General features: G+C 38.1%; 1 protein-coding gene across 2 annotated transcripts in view; it reads right to left on the bottom strand.

Moving 5' to 3' along the window:
* The window catches only part of LOC119698785 (CD2 associated protein), a 75,383-nt gene that overhangs the window by 9,506 nt on the left and 49,274 nt on the right, over positions 1-16,603 (bottom strand). For both annotated transcript variants that reach the window (XM_038131310.1, XM_038131309.1), the window contains exons 7-13: positions 14,431-14,539; positions 11,631-11,722; positions 9,954-10,058; positions 7,572-7,608; positions 7,146-7,208; positions 3,756-3,915; positions 1,739-1,881 (exon numbers count right to left, since the gene is read on the bottom strand). In XM_038131310.1, the coding sequence (XP_037987238.1) occupies positions 1,739-1,881; positions 3,756-3,915; positions 7,146-7,208; positions 7,572-7,608; positions 9,954-10,058; positions 11,631-11,722; positions 14,431-14,539 (709 nt within the window). The remainder of the gene's footprint in view (positions 1-1,738; positions 1,882-3,755; positions 3,916-7,145; positions 7,209-7,571; positions 7,609-9,953; positions 10,059-11,630; positions 11,723-14,430; positions 14,540-16,603) is intronic.

Raw genomic sequence — 16,603 nt, 5'->3', positions numbered from 1 at the left:
CTCTGCTCGCTGTGCACCAAACACAACTGAACAGACCTCACTTGTGAGCCCATTGTCACCCCTGTACCCTGCCCCATCTAGGTATTAAAATATTTAATTTTTCCAGAAGCTTGTAAAAACTTATGTTAGCAAAAAAAAAAAAAAAAAGTTTTTTTTCTCAATCTGTGTAAAATGACTCTTTTTCTGTCACAGAATATTCTGAGTTGCAGTGTATACATGAACACCTGACAGCACAGGTACTATGTTGCCACCCTGGTTATTAAAGATGTCAAGGTAACTGAATGTAAAGAAAAAAAAAAGGTATTCCAGCTGTTTTCATGGGGAGTTTTTCCTGAGCTTAAATGATACTATGGTATACAGTAACACATCAAAAACAACCCTAGAGATTATCATAGAATTTATTATACTAGCTAGAAAGCTGACAATCATAGAATGGCTTGGGTTGGAAGAGAACTTAAAGATTTTAACCTTCCACTATTCCAGGCTGCTCCAAGCGCCATCCAACCTGGCCTTGGACTCTCCCAGGGATGGGGCAGCCACAGCTTCTCTGGGCAACCTGTGCCAGGGCCTCACCACCCTCACACTGAAGAATATTTTTCTACTATCTAATCTGAGTAGTATAACTTTTGTCTTGGAGACATACATGAATTAACCTTTCCTCATATAAAGCATGTATCCTTTAAAAGCATGTTTTAACATGCTCAATGAAAAAAAAAGTCAGGAATATTCTTTTCCATTCCTTAACTGCTTCAGTTCTTTCAATGCATTATTTTTATCTTCCAGATGAATTTATTAAACTTTGGACCAACTATTCTACAACTAGAATATCATAATTTGCCTTAAAAATAAATATATTTATACTATTTTAAAATTTATTATTACTAAAATCTTTTCTGAGACAAAAAGTTGCATTTGAGATATGCAAGATGAACACTGCAGGTATAATTCACTACAGCTTTTTCTGAAGTGGTTAATCATAAAATACAAATAATTTTGAGCTTAGAAAAATATGCCCACAGCAGCTGATCTCTGCCCAAGTGACACACAGAGGTCTGGTATCAGTTGCACGGTCAGTCAAGGGCTAATGGGATCAATACAGTAGTTCAGAGGTTCTGATCATTAAATGTGGGTGCTTTAACCACTATGAACTGGGCTTTACTGGATATAATTAGAATTAAGGAGATGCCAGGTTTGGCTCAAGGTGCTTTAAGCAAAGCCATAAGCATTTACTCAAAGGTACAATGCTCTGTGCTTTTTTAAGGCCCCAATTTAAGGTATGATAAAGTCAAAATCTAGAATAGCTCTGAACTAAATCTCAGGAGGCCAAAGGTAATGGCATTACCAAGAATTCTGAAGTTAGCTAGAAAAGCAAAGTTATCTGAATTGCAAGAGCAGAACAAACTGAACCAGCCATTAAGAAAACAGCTTCATAAAAACTCAAGATGAAAGTGGCAGCAAAAAAAGCAAGCTTTCAAATTAGAAGGGCAAACCATTATCTCTGTCTCCCTTCCTACCCCCTGTTCCAACCCACAGCTCAGCAGCTACCTGCAAATACTCTGCTGACATCTGCTATCTCCTCCTGACTCTTACCTTCAGCTGCCTCCAGCACTCCTAAAAAAATACACAGGCATAAATGCACTCAGTGGCATTTTGAGTAAATCACTGAAAAAGCTTATTCCAACCCTGTAAAACACAGCAATCCAAACAGAAAGGCCCAGAAGAATATTTCTTTTCTTACCTGATTCTTTAGAGCTCTTTACCACAAGTGAATCTACCTCTACTGATTTTGGTCTGAGTGGCAATGGTTCAGAGTCTAACTTTGGTTTTGCTACTGGCTCAACTTCAGATTTCGGTCGAAGAGTAACAACTTCTCCATTAGTTCTGTGGTAAGAAGAAAAAACACAAAACCTGCCTAGTCAAGAGATGAAACAGTTTAAAAGGGAAAAATAGCAAGAATTAAAAGCGAACTGAAAAATTACAGTAGATTTTATCACTTTCTAAAGCCTTGTTTTAAAATCAAGGCTTCTGGAGATCAATTCTACTCCTATGAAAACAAGTTCTTCTGTTCCATCTCTTGCAGAGTTGTCAGATGTGCACAAACCCATGTGAAAATAATCCAGAACTTTTACTATAGGACACACTTTGGCATTTCAGTCCAAAATATTACACTTCAAACAACAAGTGAGCTGAATAACATTTTCACTAAGACCTCTTGAAATAATTCAGAAACAGACTCCATGACATTAAAGAAATCTTCCTGGACAGGAAAAAGGGCTGACAAGAACAAGTTATTTCTTGCTGGATATGGAAACAGCACCTTGTAGCATTTGTTCTGCCATGCATTCCTTCCATACCTGCTCACATCATTCACAGACAACAAAAACCCCAAGAACAACAATGAAAAAAATCCAAAGTAGTGCTATCCCCACCAAAATACATAAAAAATAATAGGAAGCATTTTCCTTTACAACTCTTCATCACAAACCCATGTTGAACAGGCCTGATTATCTGGTTAGCCTGCACATGCCATATATAAACTGTGCTCCTTTCATTAATTCCCCTCCCAAAGCCTCTAAGTTTTATTGCAGTAGAAAAAGAGACAGCAGCCTGATCTTCCTAAAACAATGCTAAAAACTTTCAGACATATAAATATCTCTAAGATTTAAGGGTTTCAATTATAAAAGGCCCACAGCTTAAATACAGACCTCTATTTAACTGCACATGTGCATCCCTTTAGAACAATAATTAACAATAATTAATAATATTAATAACAATATTCTTTTCTAAGCTGGAAAAGAATATGACTTGTGGTTTTAAAAAAATAATCTTTGCTTGTGAAAGCTTCCAAAATACCAAGTGAATATAACACAATTCTACACTGAAAAGTTATTTAAGGTGCAAGCTCTTTGATATAACAGCTGTCTGCTTTATTTGCACAAGGCCAAGAGTATCACAACCTCACTTTCTCATGGTTCTTTCAAGCCAAATGAACATCCCAAAGGGACAGTCACCAGTCAGCTGTTGGTTTACACTTCTGGGTAAGGGCCTAGCAACTGCTGCAATGGAAAGGAAAGAAAAATTCTAAGAAAGGAAAATTCTATGTGTGGGAGATTGTATGGATGCAAAATTACTTTTAGCGAAAGTTTCAAACTCATGAGGAAAAAAAAATTAAGTGGATCTAGAATAATAGTAATTTGTACCTATTTATCCAGTAACTCAAGTGAGAAGGCTCTAGAGTAGAGAATCTGAATGTGGTTCTGCAATAAGTGCTTCCTTCCCCAGGAGCAGACATGAGCCACAGTGAGTACCTTTAGCACAGGTACTTGCACCCAGTTCTTCCTTTCCATCTGTCTTACCCTATACAAAGAGCTCCATCCTTGAACACTGAGGCAGCTCAAATTTTCAGGGTTTTTTTCAACACAATAATAATTCTCAAGGGCCATGTCCACATTCTTTACTCCACCCTGTTACTGTAGCTAGAGCAGCCAACAGATGAGCAATTTCATCTGCCCCATGGTCAGTTATGCTCTAATGCTGACTCTGAGATGGATTCAATATCTCAAAGGATTTGAAAGGCCTAAGTTCACATTGATATAGACTTGGAGAACTAGGACAATGGTAGGTATAAGGCAAAACTTATCCTTGCATCCTTTTCACCCTTAAAGCACACATTTCTTCCCAGCTCAGTCATGAGGGAAGATAAACAACAAATCAAATTGAATATACGTGGTGCCTGCAGTTTCAGTCATACTGACTTGGATGCAGACGATGGCAAACCAGGTTTGTCTGGACGTTTTGGGTGCAGGAGCCCTGCTCTCAGTAGGCTGTTGGTCTTGCTTGGAGGAATAGGCTTCTTGGGTGGTACTTGAGGAGCTTGTGGCTTCAAAGGCTTCTGATCCAAAGCTCCTTTTTCATCTGACAAAGGAAGTCACATTTTAAAAACCCACATTGTCTAGAATTCTTACACTGCTAATCAATTAGAAGGCACCTACTGTCAGAAATAACACCTTATCAAAACACACAAACTACTTACCTGAGCTCAAAAAGATTTTTCTTAGAGTAAGACAAATCTTCCTACTGACATGAAACAGTAGTAATAAATTATGGATTCACATTATTGCACTGCAAATGACAGCTAGGAACCAAAAAATCTATGTACTGCTTTGTCTTTTCTATAAATTCATTTGATTTTCTTTTAAAGAGGTAGGGGTTTTTATTTTGTTGTAACTAGACTCCTTACACATACAAGCAGCATAATTTATCTATGGAAGAAGGGGAGGAGAGAAATGATTTTTTATCTGAATAGCTGAATTTCTTTTATCTAGTCTGCCTTCCTACAAAGAGATGGAAATTAGGTATAGATAATAGCAAAAAAAAAAAGTTTTATTTATTTGTTTAATGACTACATGATCTAATGAATCCTGTCCAGAGGAGCTGTCATACAACATACGGACACTGAAAAATTCAAGCTGCTTTACAAGCAATAGTTGAATAGGTTTGAACCCATGTGTCCTAACTCTACCCAGCTGGATAGCCAGAGCAAACCTTCTCCTTTTCCCTGTGAAACCATGTCATAGTTCATTATACACAAAGTACTGAATATTCTAAAAAATAATTGTTAATTTACAGCAAAGGGTTACAGTTCTTTACAGTTACTGCCCTTATAGGACAGTAAATCAGTAAACTGGGATGGAGAGAGTGACCTTCAGCTTTGATTCTCCCCATCCTCCCCTTCTGCAATTTGCTTTTAACCAAGTATTGATCTGGTGTGAAATGTTTATATATGCTATGGACCTGGGAGCAGGGCTGGGTATTTACTTCAGCTCCATGCCAGCAAAGTGCCTGAACTGCCAGGTCAAGTCCTGCAGCCATTGAGCACCCCTCCAACCCCAAAACAGGAAGAAGCCAATGTTCTTTCACAGGAGCACTGGGAAGCAAACAGATCCTAGAGACACTTCTGCCAAAAGCATTGCTCAGGGGCAGAATTGCCTTCCTGCTTTGGGACACTTGAACATCAGGAGGAGAAATGAGCAAACACAAACCGGCTGCCAGCTCCCTGCAGTCTCAGCATGGAGCTAAGAACACAGGATGCTGAAGCAGTGGAAGGATTTGCCACACGGTGGGGCTGCCTGCCCTGAGAAAAGCAGCACATCAGCGACACCAGCCACTCCTGACTCCCCACCCAATGCACAACACCGCCAGCTTAAACACCCAGCACCAGCCAGCACCAACTGCAGATCTACCGGCTTCACTGAAGCTGTGCTGAGCACAAGTTGGGAATTACCCCTTCTGCTTTTAAAAACAAGTGAGTTCATGAACAGGGCAGAAAAAATGCTGTCATCAAACCCTATTCCTGAACTCCCATCTGTCAGCTCTCCCTTCTAATACTCCCATTCAGAATTCTGAATATAAAAAATGTCTATAGCTAAGTGGAATAAGTTAATAACAAAGGCCAAGGTTCACCATGAGCACAGAAACTGGGCATTTCTGCTGGACAAAATGACATGTCTTTTTTGGATTTTGCTCCTCAATGAAAAAGAGTGTTGGATAAAAATGAACAGTTTAGTAATGGAAATAAAAGATACAAATCTGAAGACATTTACACTGGAAAAAAGATTTCTACATGACACCACTAAGTGTCCTCCACTATAAATACAGAAACACTCATAGAAACTCTACTTTTAATTTTTGATCAATTTTTGATTGCAATTAAAGGCAGATTAGTCTCCCAACAGGCATAAAAAATGACATGGTTTGATAGGCTCTGATTAGAGCTGCTCAATTAATATTTTTTTCTGAGAACTTGTTACAGAACAATTTCATATTTAATGGGTTCAATTACTAGTATTAACAGGGCTATTTTTCCACAAGTACAGCTGCACTGATAAATGGGCATATCATCCAGTAAAACCCTAGTGCTATCTAAAAAAGTTATTTTTGTGACCTGATCTGCAACTGAATACATAACAAATTTTTTCTCCTTCATTTCCTGTAGCTGAGTAAAGAAGGGTTCTCTACCTTATGTAATTTTGTAAGATTTCACATTCGTATGTTTTTTGGATGGTGTCACTCAGTATTTTTTCCTATATTCCTCCATGAACAGTTGAGTTCAACTATGCAAAGAGTAACACTATAGTCTAAACAGAACTAATTTAAAATTACACTGGCTTCTGTTTAGAAGAATTTAAAAGGAACCAGGTGATCAACAATTCTGGAATCATACAGTTGATCTCAATTCACACCTGAAGACATTGCTCCAACAGATAAAAATTACTGTTTTCTCACATACAGAACAAACAGAACTGACTTTAACAAGTATTTTTCATATTCAATCCCTGAGAAGATGCCTTGTTAAAATGGGGGTAATAAAAACTGCCCAAGGAAGCCAAGAAACCCATTGGGAGCCTCACTGGTAGAAATGCTGGTCAGCCACAGTTCTCCATTCACAGGACAGAGTGGTTCTGCAATTTGGTTAAGCTGCAGGAACACCAGGATTTCTTCTGCAAGGCCCAACCAACACATTTGTTTAAGCTTCTTTTAAACACAAACATTTTAATTTGGCAAGTTTTTCAAATATGGAAAGGAGCCTTTTAGAAGCTGTTTGGGTGACAACAGTAGCTTTGCCTCTGGAAAAAGGTGTCCTTTAAATTTTAAGAATAAAGTAGTAAATGTCTGCAAATTCAGTGGAACCTGAAAACATGGAATATAGCAAGAATTATCAGGATAAGAAATCTCTATTTCTGAGACTGTAGCATCTATCTAAGGAGCCTTGTATCTGTTCTGTGTAGCTCTTTCAAAATACTTTTGACCAGACTGATTTTTGCAGCAATTCACCTTTGCCTTTTTAATAACTTATTACTGCTGCTCAAAACTGCAGCCACTGTTACAGAACTACGCCTTCAGAAATTTAATAGTAACTGTGTTACCGTGCAATACAATAACCAATCCTCAGAATGTCATGCAATAACAAGAAATAAACATTTCAACAGAGTTTAGGAGTTCCTCTAACCACTCCAAATACATTTTTGTCACATCATAGACATAATAACTTCAGTAGATGGTATCAAAGGAGTTTGTATGATGACTCCTGAGCAGAGACCCTATTGCCAGAGCACCCAAGTCACCATGAAGAAAACTGTCCTTACCTTTTTCTTCTGGCCTCAAAGAAAGGAATTTCTTTTCTCCAGCTGGCAATTCAGGTCTTGAAGCTGAATGCAAATGCAAACCACAGACATTTTTCAAAGAGCTTTAATTATCTCGGTCACTAACTAAAAATAAGACTAATGCCAAGTTGTGTCTTCTCTTTTGCGAGGAATGTAATATCATTTATAAACACTCACTTGAGCTCAGAAAATGGTGAGCCATTGTTAAAATGTTTCCAAAGTAGGCTCCATCATAATTTTAAAAATATACAGCAACAGCAAAATATATAAAGTATGAAAAGTAAGCTCAAAGTGTGACTATGGCTGCATTACTAAGAAATAAAAAGCTACTTCTAAATTTTCTTTTGAAGTCATGCACTGCTTCTGCAATTTAGTATTTTCTCAGACCAACAGACATGTACTACATACCTGGACTTTTAACTGGAGGGGGAGGTTTCTTTGGCTTCTGCAAAATAAAGGAGGGAAAAAACCAAAGTCAAACAAGCAAGCAAGCAAGTAGATATTCCCTGTATCCAAGACAGCCTCATTTGTGTTTTGTTTTGCATACTGTAACTTGGAGCTTGTTTACCAGCTGATTTCAAAGTATTTCACAAAGGAGGCAATCAATTCAGACAGGAAACACAAAGACCTGGAACAATTCCTCTGATATCTCCCAGACAACCAGTTATAAAAATTCAGGAACAAAATTCAGGTCTGTTGAAATTAAATCAGTGATTCAGCAATGTGCATAAACAGAGGGGAAAAAAAACCCCTAGATCCAGTCATTTCACCTTTTGTAGTCCAAAGAATTGGTCTGATCACACTCATTTTGATTTCAATATGTAAACCTCAATCTTAGTACAATGCCAGTTTAGAAGAGTAACCAGGTAATTTTTTGAACCAAAAATGTTCACTTTCACTAAAAACAGATTTCTGAATTAAGTATCAGAGGAATGGCTTCAATTAACTGACTTTTAAATTACAAGTGTAAAAAAAAACAAATAGATGATGGCAGTGTTTGTCTCAAAGACTGCAGTTACATGAAAAACATTGATTTGAGCTCCCTTACCATTATATTTAAGTGGGAAAGATGGACACACTATGCCAGCCATTAAAAATGTACAGAAACATCACAATGCAACAGTTTGTACATTGAAAGTACGATTCTGAAACAGTCATTCATCACATTCTGATACACGTGGAAGCTGAATCTCTGTCCTGCTGAACCTCAGGAGAGATCTCAACCACTCATCCTCACAATGTGACTCATTAAATTGCTTTAGAAGAGGGGCCTTTCTGGTTGTACTAAGGACAAGATTCCCCGATAAAATGATACAAAAGCCTACAAAACCACTTGCTCTTCACACAGGTACTGTTGAAACCATACAGGCTCTGTAACAGGCCATGTCTAACACAACCCCTCCAAAAACACCCTGCAGTGGGAATTTTTCAAACAGTTGCTAAGGATGGATTTCACTTCTGTGCCCCTACAGCTATTGAATCAGCTCTTTTTAATGCAACAAGATTTTATTCTAACATGTGAAATGTAATTAAGCAAGCAGGAGAACCCATATTCAATTTCTTTCTCTGGTTTCAGAGGACACAAAAGCGAGTGAACCTAAGTAACAAGGTTCTACTTTCTTTCTTCTGAAAGAAGTAACTACATTATCCAGCTGTGCAGCATTGCTGCCTATACCAAAAACAATTAAACAGAGTTCAGCATCAACTTGCCATTATACAGTTCTGCTCTGTGTTTTCATGAAGTCAGTATCAAATAGCTGATTATGATCACCAGCCATCCAATGCCCTGAACCTGAAAGCTGCTCAGTGCAAGGTGAATCCCTGTGCTGAGATACTGCACACAAAGCAGAATAAAGGATCAAAGCAGGGAAAGGCTGTTTAGGGTAAAAGAATGGTTCCCCCCCTCCCCTTCCCCGTAGGAAACAACTCTGTATTGTGAAATAGCAACCCTACCTACCCTCTCTTCTTGTATTTTATGGCATTTATGCCGCCCTTGCACAGCTGAGAATACATCTGTAAAGAAAATTCTGACTGGGGGTAGGCAGCTGTGTATGTGAGGCAACTCAGGATAAATTATAAATTAATAACTCCTCATCTGGAGCTGAATCCATTCCACCTGGGGCTGATGTACATTTGGGAATTAACACAACCATCTTTGCTACACCAATGCGACAGAACCAAAACATCACACTAATCTCAACAAAAAAAATAAAAAATAAATTGTAAAACAAGGACCAAAATGATAAAATCATTGAGTACCACATGAAAACATGAATTTCTACAAGTTAGTACACAAGATGGTGAAAAAATATTTCTAAATCCCACCCAAAAAATATCCTTCATATACTGCAGCATATTGCAAGTTTTGACATGGAAAAATCCCAGTCAGACCTAGAAGGGTCACTCAGCATTTTGTAATTACAGTTACTTAAGGACTTGAGATGGAAAAAACCAACAGCTTATCTCCTTCCTAAACAGTAAGGGTTTAATTCAGTAATCAGTAACATGTAACACCATGCTATCAGAACTACACCCTTTTCTAAATGACCTGATCATCCTCAATAATTAGAGTTTATCTCAAAAAACATGCCTCACTTTAGTATTTATGGACAAGTTAAACACAAAGATTAACCGTTCCAACTTTCTTCTTTTATTCAACTAGGTCAAGATAAAGCTAAAACTGCCACAACTGTAATATTTTAAGCAGCATAATGTGCTGTGACCTCCTCTATTCTCTGCATTTTCATTAATAGTTTTTGGTGATATTAAGCAATAGGTGTAAGAACTTACAGGGAAGTCTTTATCAGACTCCTGTATTTGAACAGCAAAGTTATCTGGGAAGACTCCTTCTTTACCATTGAGCTCTCCTCTCCACCAGCCTGGCTCTCCAGTGTCCTAAAACAAACAACAGGTCATTTCAACCAGTATTTACCTCTTCCCCAGAACAGATACAGTTACACAACAGCTTTTTCCCTTTTACTCACAACATAAAGTAATTGCTTGTCTGAAATTGGCCAACTTAACAAGGGGAAACAGCTACAGATCAGATCAGGTTTGGTCAGTTTTTGTTTGTTTTCTAAAATGCAAGATGAAATTATATTACATCATATAAGATAAAGGTGTAAGGATAAGATCTGCAAAGGGAAGGAAAGTACATAAACCCAGTTAAGACCTAACACACTGCATTTGATCTTCTCAGCTTCCCTGACCAGCAAGTTATTCAGTAAGTACTCCAAATGTTATTGGCATGACGCACAATTCTACTAAATAAAAGTGATTCTGATGTGATGGATCAGCTCCACTGGTCTGAAAAGGGTGAAGAAGCAGAAGATTACACCTCCCTGAGAGAAAAAATAACCATACTATGAGAAAAGAAATTACAGTGTTGGATAATTAATTCAGTGGCAGAGAACTCCATTACATGACGTTACTGGATGAAGGCCTTTGTCCGTAACAGAAAGTATAATGTTACACTTGACCAGCATAAATAACAGCTTTCCTCTATGCCTCAGATCCAAAAAAATCACTGAAACCTACAATGGTTTGGGTTGGAAGGGACCTGAAAGGTCACCCAGTTCAAGCCTCCTGCCACTGGCAGGGATGCCACTCAGTCTGGACAACTCTTCTTATCTCCACTTTGGACCACAGTGTGTGCTTGGGATAAATTGGTTTAAAAAGACAGAGAGGCAAAAGATTGAGTGGAGATGGGGCAAGGGTTGCTGTGTTTACAAAAGGGCCTTCCATAACTATTCTTTTCCACTGTAGTTATGATCAATGATGCTTGTAATATCAATTACCTAATTCCATAAAATTAAAATCTTAATAAAGAAAAATGTGTTAAGTGTTCTTCTGCAACTGAGTGAAAGTTGAAGATGAAACTTTCCACTTTTTTAGGAAAGTCATTATTTCTTAATATAGGCAAGCATTTAAAATGACAAAAGACTGCAGAATAGTGCAGGGAAATTTATTATGGGTAGGTTTATTTTTGGTTTAGAACCATCTCTGCATCAAAATGATCTATCAAAAAGGATAGATCATTCTATTCTTTCAGAATTCAACACAAACAAGAACATTCAACTAAACAATCACGTTTCTCTTACAGACAGAAAGTATCACTAACTTCTGTCTGGTTATTCTGAATCCCCAGGGAACAAGAACTGTTTCTGAAGGTAAAGGGACTGTTTGAAAAGCTTTTCCCATTTCCTCACTGAAAAGGAATTTGGTACTGAGTGTACACTGTTCCTACTGGCCTTTGAGGACCCCAAGATAACCACTCTGGAACAATCTTTGAAGTCATCTGTATCTCCATCAAGTGCAGAAGCAAAGAGTTGACTCTCACATGAGAGAAATCAGTCTACAGGAATATCTGCTCCAACAGACCGTCCTGCTTCTCAATTCATCCGCAACCTTCCTGTACAAAATTCACCAGAGCCATACACATGGTCAGAGCAGACCAAACTTTCTTACCTTACTGATTATTTGAATGATCTCGCCTTCTTTAAAACTAAGTTCATCGTTTGAGCCATCATAGGAAAATATTGTCCTGCAATATTCCTTGGCTGGAACAGAGGAACACAATTAATCTGGATACCATGGGTAGTAGCATTCATTATAACAGCTCACTTAGGCTGTATGAGAGCTGAGAAATTCACACTATAATCACACTTTCCTTCTAGACCAGCCAGCTGAGACTGATTTATGAATATTCAAATGAAAGGAAAAATAAGATTATATACTTATTGAGAAAAGGAAATAGATCTTTGAGAAGTAAGAAGTATAAGCCCCAAAGCATTCTTTTTCAAAACAGCAACTTAATTCAAGCCCTCTGATTTCAGAGGGAGAAAAAAGGCATTAAAAGTGCAACAGTTAAAAGTGCAACAGTAAAAACTGTAACAGCACATTTACCTCCCAACAGCATTTATATATTCAATTTTGAGCTACTTTACACAAAAATGATTTCAAGCTTATTAGAGCTTTTATGTATTTTCTCAAAATTGACCTAAATTTCAAATTTGCAATCCCAATTAAATACAGGCAGCTGCTTTCAAGTGACATCCTTTATTAACATGTACAGCTACAGAAATTTCAGGCAGCCGACTTCAAAAATTATGCAGTGAAACCAAGTAACTAAAGCAAAGGCATTCCTTGGCTAAACACCTGAAACCAGAGCTCATCTGAGCCATCAACTCTCTGCTTTTGCAGAAGAGGTTGTGGCCGAAAGAATAATTCTTTTCTTTCCATTTGGAACAGTTCAAAACTAATCCATTTAAAATTGTGGCAACAATTGAAAAGGCAAGAGGATTTGTTTTCCTTTCCCACACCGGCACAAAAACAACCACGAGAAAGGTCAAAATACATAAACATAGACTTTTTAACCCCAGCACATTTAAAACAATTTAACAGCTAAAAAGGTTGTATTTCTGTATCTGGCACACTAAGAAAGAGGAAGCAAACAAAAAGGACTCTTTAGGTGCTGCCATGACCAATCAGGTGTTTGGCACTGACACCACAATGAGCAGCTGCTTCACCCTCCAGTTAGAGCAGCACACCATCAAGTCACAGAATCACAGAATCATCTGCGATTCTTAATGACAGCTTTTGCTGGGTGGCAAGAGAATAAAGCAGTTGCAGTCAAACCTTTTTGCTGTTGTTGTGTTTTGTTTAATCAAGATACACATCTTTAGTTTAAAAACACACAAATTGTATTCACAAATAAAAACAAGTAATAACCACTATGTTAAAATGTTAATATGCCAAGCTTAAAGAGATAATATATATAGATATTGTATCCTAACATAACTGGGGAAAAGAGGGGTCAAAATGTGATTATTTTACTTTTTAAAGAAAATATTTTTATATACTTGCACCGGAGGCCAAAACAAACTTCCAAAACCAGAAGAACCTCACTACAAAATCAGCCAACCTAGCCTAAACATTTCAGAGATCTGTGTTTATCTGCAAAGAGATGAACACAGTTTATTTAAAAACCTGGTGTCTCAAAACTGAGGATGAGACACATCAACTACACTACGGTCTATATTTAAATAAAACACTAAGGAAAAAAAACAAGCTGTCTTCCTAAGGTTTAAGATGTTCTTATCTGGTGTCTATAGCTATTACCTACTGATGTTCTCCTACAGCTTCTATTACTGCCATATTTAAGCTCCTCTTTGATATATTTGCTTCTCTGGCAAAGAGACTCAGCATGGCTACAGGATTAGACCAACTTCCACGCTTCTAGCATGAGATGCACCTGAAACTATTAAAGGAGCTAAATACTGAATGGTTTGGGTGTCCAGCATTGAATGTTGGGATGTTTTTCTAGGCAGAGTTGAGTTAATTTTTATGCATATTTTTAGACAAGTCAAATTTCACAATGCTCAGGGCTGCACATTGTCGTGCTGGTTCTTGGAGCAATAGCACTGGAATGGTTTAAAAGCAAGATGTCACAGTTTTCTTATTTCTGCAAATTATGCATTCCATAGAAAACAACACACCAAAATAAGGTACTTCCACATAAAACAAAAATATACTTAAAATTACAATACAGAAGTTGACAAAATGTCTGCTCTGGAAGCAGGGAAATGAGCAGTCTACACATCACATAATCAAAGTTAATTTTTCATACAGGGTTGGCACTCCCACAAGATGTTTTGAGTTAGCTTAAAAATATCTCTCTTGATAAAACTGTGCAATTTGGCAGCTAAATGAAGTCATAAATTCTTAAGAGATAAAAAAGACAATTAAAAAACCAGCAAAAACAGAACCAGAATGGAACTGGATTATGAAGGGAACAGACCTCAAAACAACGCTAACACCAACTTTCTGGTGCATGCTGCCACCTCCACAGAAAATCCTCAGTCTACAAAGGAACTTGTGTAACTTGGGGACAGAAACTGTGCTGGGAGACTGTTGCATGGAAATAGGTCTCCAGCATCCCATCAGAATCAAACCAGGCAGAAAGTAAACAACATGTCAACAGAAAATTAATGCAAAATGACTGTTGCAATAAAAAGCTCCTATCCCAGCCTTATTTTGTTCTGGGAGACGATCCTACAAATGTTTTTGATTATTTTTCTAAAGAAATGTAAGCAAAAATTTGTTTAGACTTTTTTGCACTTGCATAACTGCTCAAAGGTAAAGAACACAACACAAAACTTCAGTACAAGCAGACGTTTTAGATTTTAACACAAAAAAAAAATTGATAACCAAATGGTTCACAAGAAAGGACTACTACATAACAGACATAAATATTCATCAACCTTACCTTTTGGTTTACTTTCAGCTTCTGGTTTTATTACTTCAGGTGTGTTTTCAGTTTTTGTTGTACTGGGAAAATGAATTAACTTTGTTCCAGGGGGATGGTTAGGTAATGGCTGTATTAAGGGAAAAGAACTTTGTTAACAGAAATTCTTTAGAGTTTTGTTTTTTATTAGGCTATAGAACACACTGAATTTTTTATTAGATAAGATGATGAAAATTGCCATCTCCGAGAGATTTAATGAGCTTTCCCACTAAGTACTTAGCTTACTGTATTTACTTCATTACAGACACTGCAATTAGAGTTTGTCTACTGGTCAAGGACAGAGCACAGCTTTCAAACTGGAAGCTGATTTCAGGATATGGCCAAATACACTTTAGCAATTGTATTTCAACAGTTTCAGGTGTTACTCTCCCATTAGCCTGAATATTGCCTCCTCCAGCACATAACAAACAGTTATTTACCAGCTCTGCTCAGTAACTCACTGGCCATGCTCACTCTGCACAGGAATAAGGCAGGGATACTCAGCAGCCATACTGCACCTCAGACAAGCAGCTTTTAACTACTCAGACAAATGAAAGAGAACATGAAAACCCGTCCCAGCTTCCCTTCACTCTCAGCAATTTGCACAGAACAGTTCAAGTGTCACTAGAGATTTCTCCTAAATGAAAAAGCAAAGAAGCATTGCCACAAGTTTCAGAGTTAACATCTAACCAAAATAAATTACAGAATATTTCATTTTTCCCCTCAGAAACTTACTGAGCTGCCAGGCAGATCCTGACAGCTTCAGCTACATCCACTTCTTCACACCCAGAGCTACAAACACAGAATATGACCTTACAGTCAGTACTTACCTGAGCAGCCCTAACAGCATTACTGATATGAAAAATCCCGCTGGCTTTAGTTACTCTGCTCATTTTCATCTACAGTTCAACTTTGCAGATCTTCTACTGACAGAGAAACTGGATTTACTCTCCTTAGAGCCAGACAATGCCTGTAGGCTGGTGCTTGGTGCCCCTGACACACCACAGAGGAAGCCAAGGTCACTTGGGATGTTCCGGCAGTACCTATGCAATTTAACTCTCTCCAGAATGGTATATGAAGGAAGCACTAAAATAACTCTCCTCTCAGATTAAACACCTCCAGTATGGAAACAGTTCTCTGCATTTCCCCCTTCCAACATAAGATGCAATTAGGAATAAGAGAGGAAGTTTAGGCAGACAGGGTATAAATAGCCTGAGCCCAGGCAGGATGCTGGGAGAGCTGGAAGGATCTCCTGCAGCAGTACATACACTCTTGGGCCCTTCAGATAAATCAGTGCTGAGCTGTCCTGTGCTGAACTGTCTGAATTTTCCAAGGGAGAAGAGACCTCTCCTCTACACAGCTTTTTTTTTTTTTTCTTACTGTCTTAAAAGACTGACAGTGTTCTCCGAGCATTTCATCAGCTAACCCCAAAGCAAGTTAAGCACAAATCCAAGGAAGCCATCTATTTTTACAAGAGCTTCATGAGAATTATCTCCCTTGGGCTCTCCATGCTGTTCTGTAAGTCTGTCCACCTTTAGGATGGACTTTGGCAACAAGTATAAGTGGAATATTAAGTGCTAAACTAAATTGTTTATTTCTCTGACATTAAGCTATGCAAAACTGTTTTCTCACTTCATTTCCTCTCTTGATGAGAAATGATCTACCAGACCTTTCTAGACAGGGCAACCAAAACTGCACAGCACCAGCACATTTCATTGCATATACACAGTCAAATAGAGCAATTCAAAAGGTTGGAGCAGACTTCATATTAATTGCACAAGTTTGGAAAGGCTCTTTATATTCCTGAATGACAAGGTAGACAGTAGGGAAGCACCCTTTTGAATGATCAATCTCATGACAAGAAAGCAAACTGGAAGCTAGGTCCTGAAAACCTACTCTAACAGCATTCACATGAACATGTAGTGATCACAGACTGCCACATCAAGGGACAGAGGGGAGAAATGAGGAGAATCCATGGAAAAGTTTGAGCTGGAAGGGACCTTCAATGACCATCCAAGTCCATCTCCCTGCCATGAGCATGGACACCTCTCACGGAGCCAGGCTGCTCAAAGCCCCATCCAGTCTGGCCTTGAACAATTCCAAAGATGTGGTAACCATAACTTGTGTGGACAACCTGTTCCAGCACCCCACCTCC

Source organism: Motacilla alba, chromosome 3 (assembly GCF_015832195.1).
Source record: "Motacilla alba alba isolate MOTALB_02 chromosome 3, Motacilla_alba_V1.0_pri, whole genome shotgun sequence".
NCBI classification, from domain to species: domain Eukaryota; kingdom Metazoa; phylum Chordata; class Aves; order Passeriformes; family Motacillidae; genus Motacilla; species Motacilla alba.
Note: the sequence above shows the minus strand (reverse complement) of the source record. Positions and strands in the feature narration are given on the sequence as shown.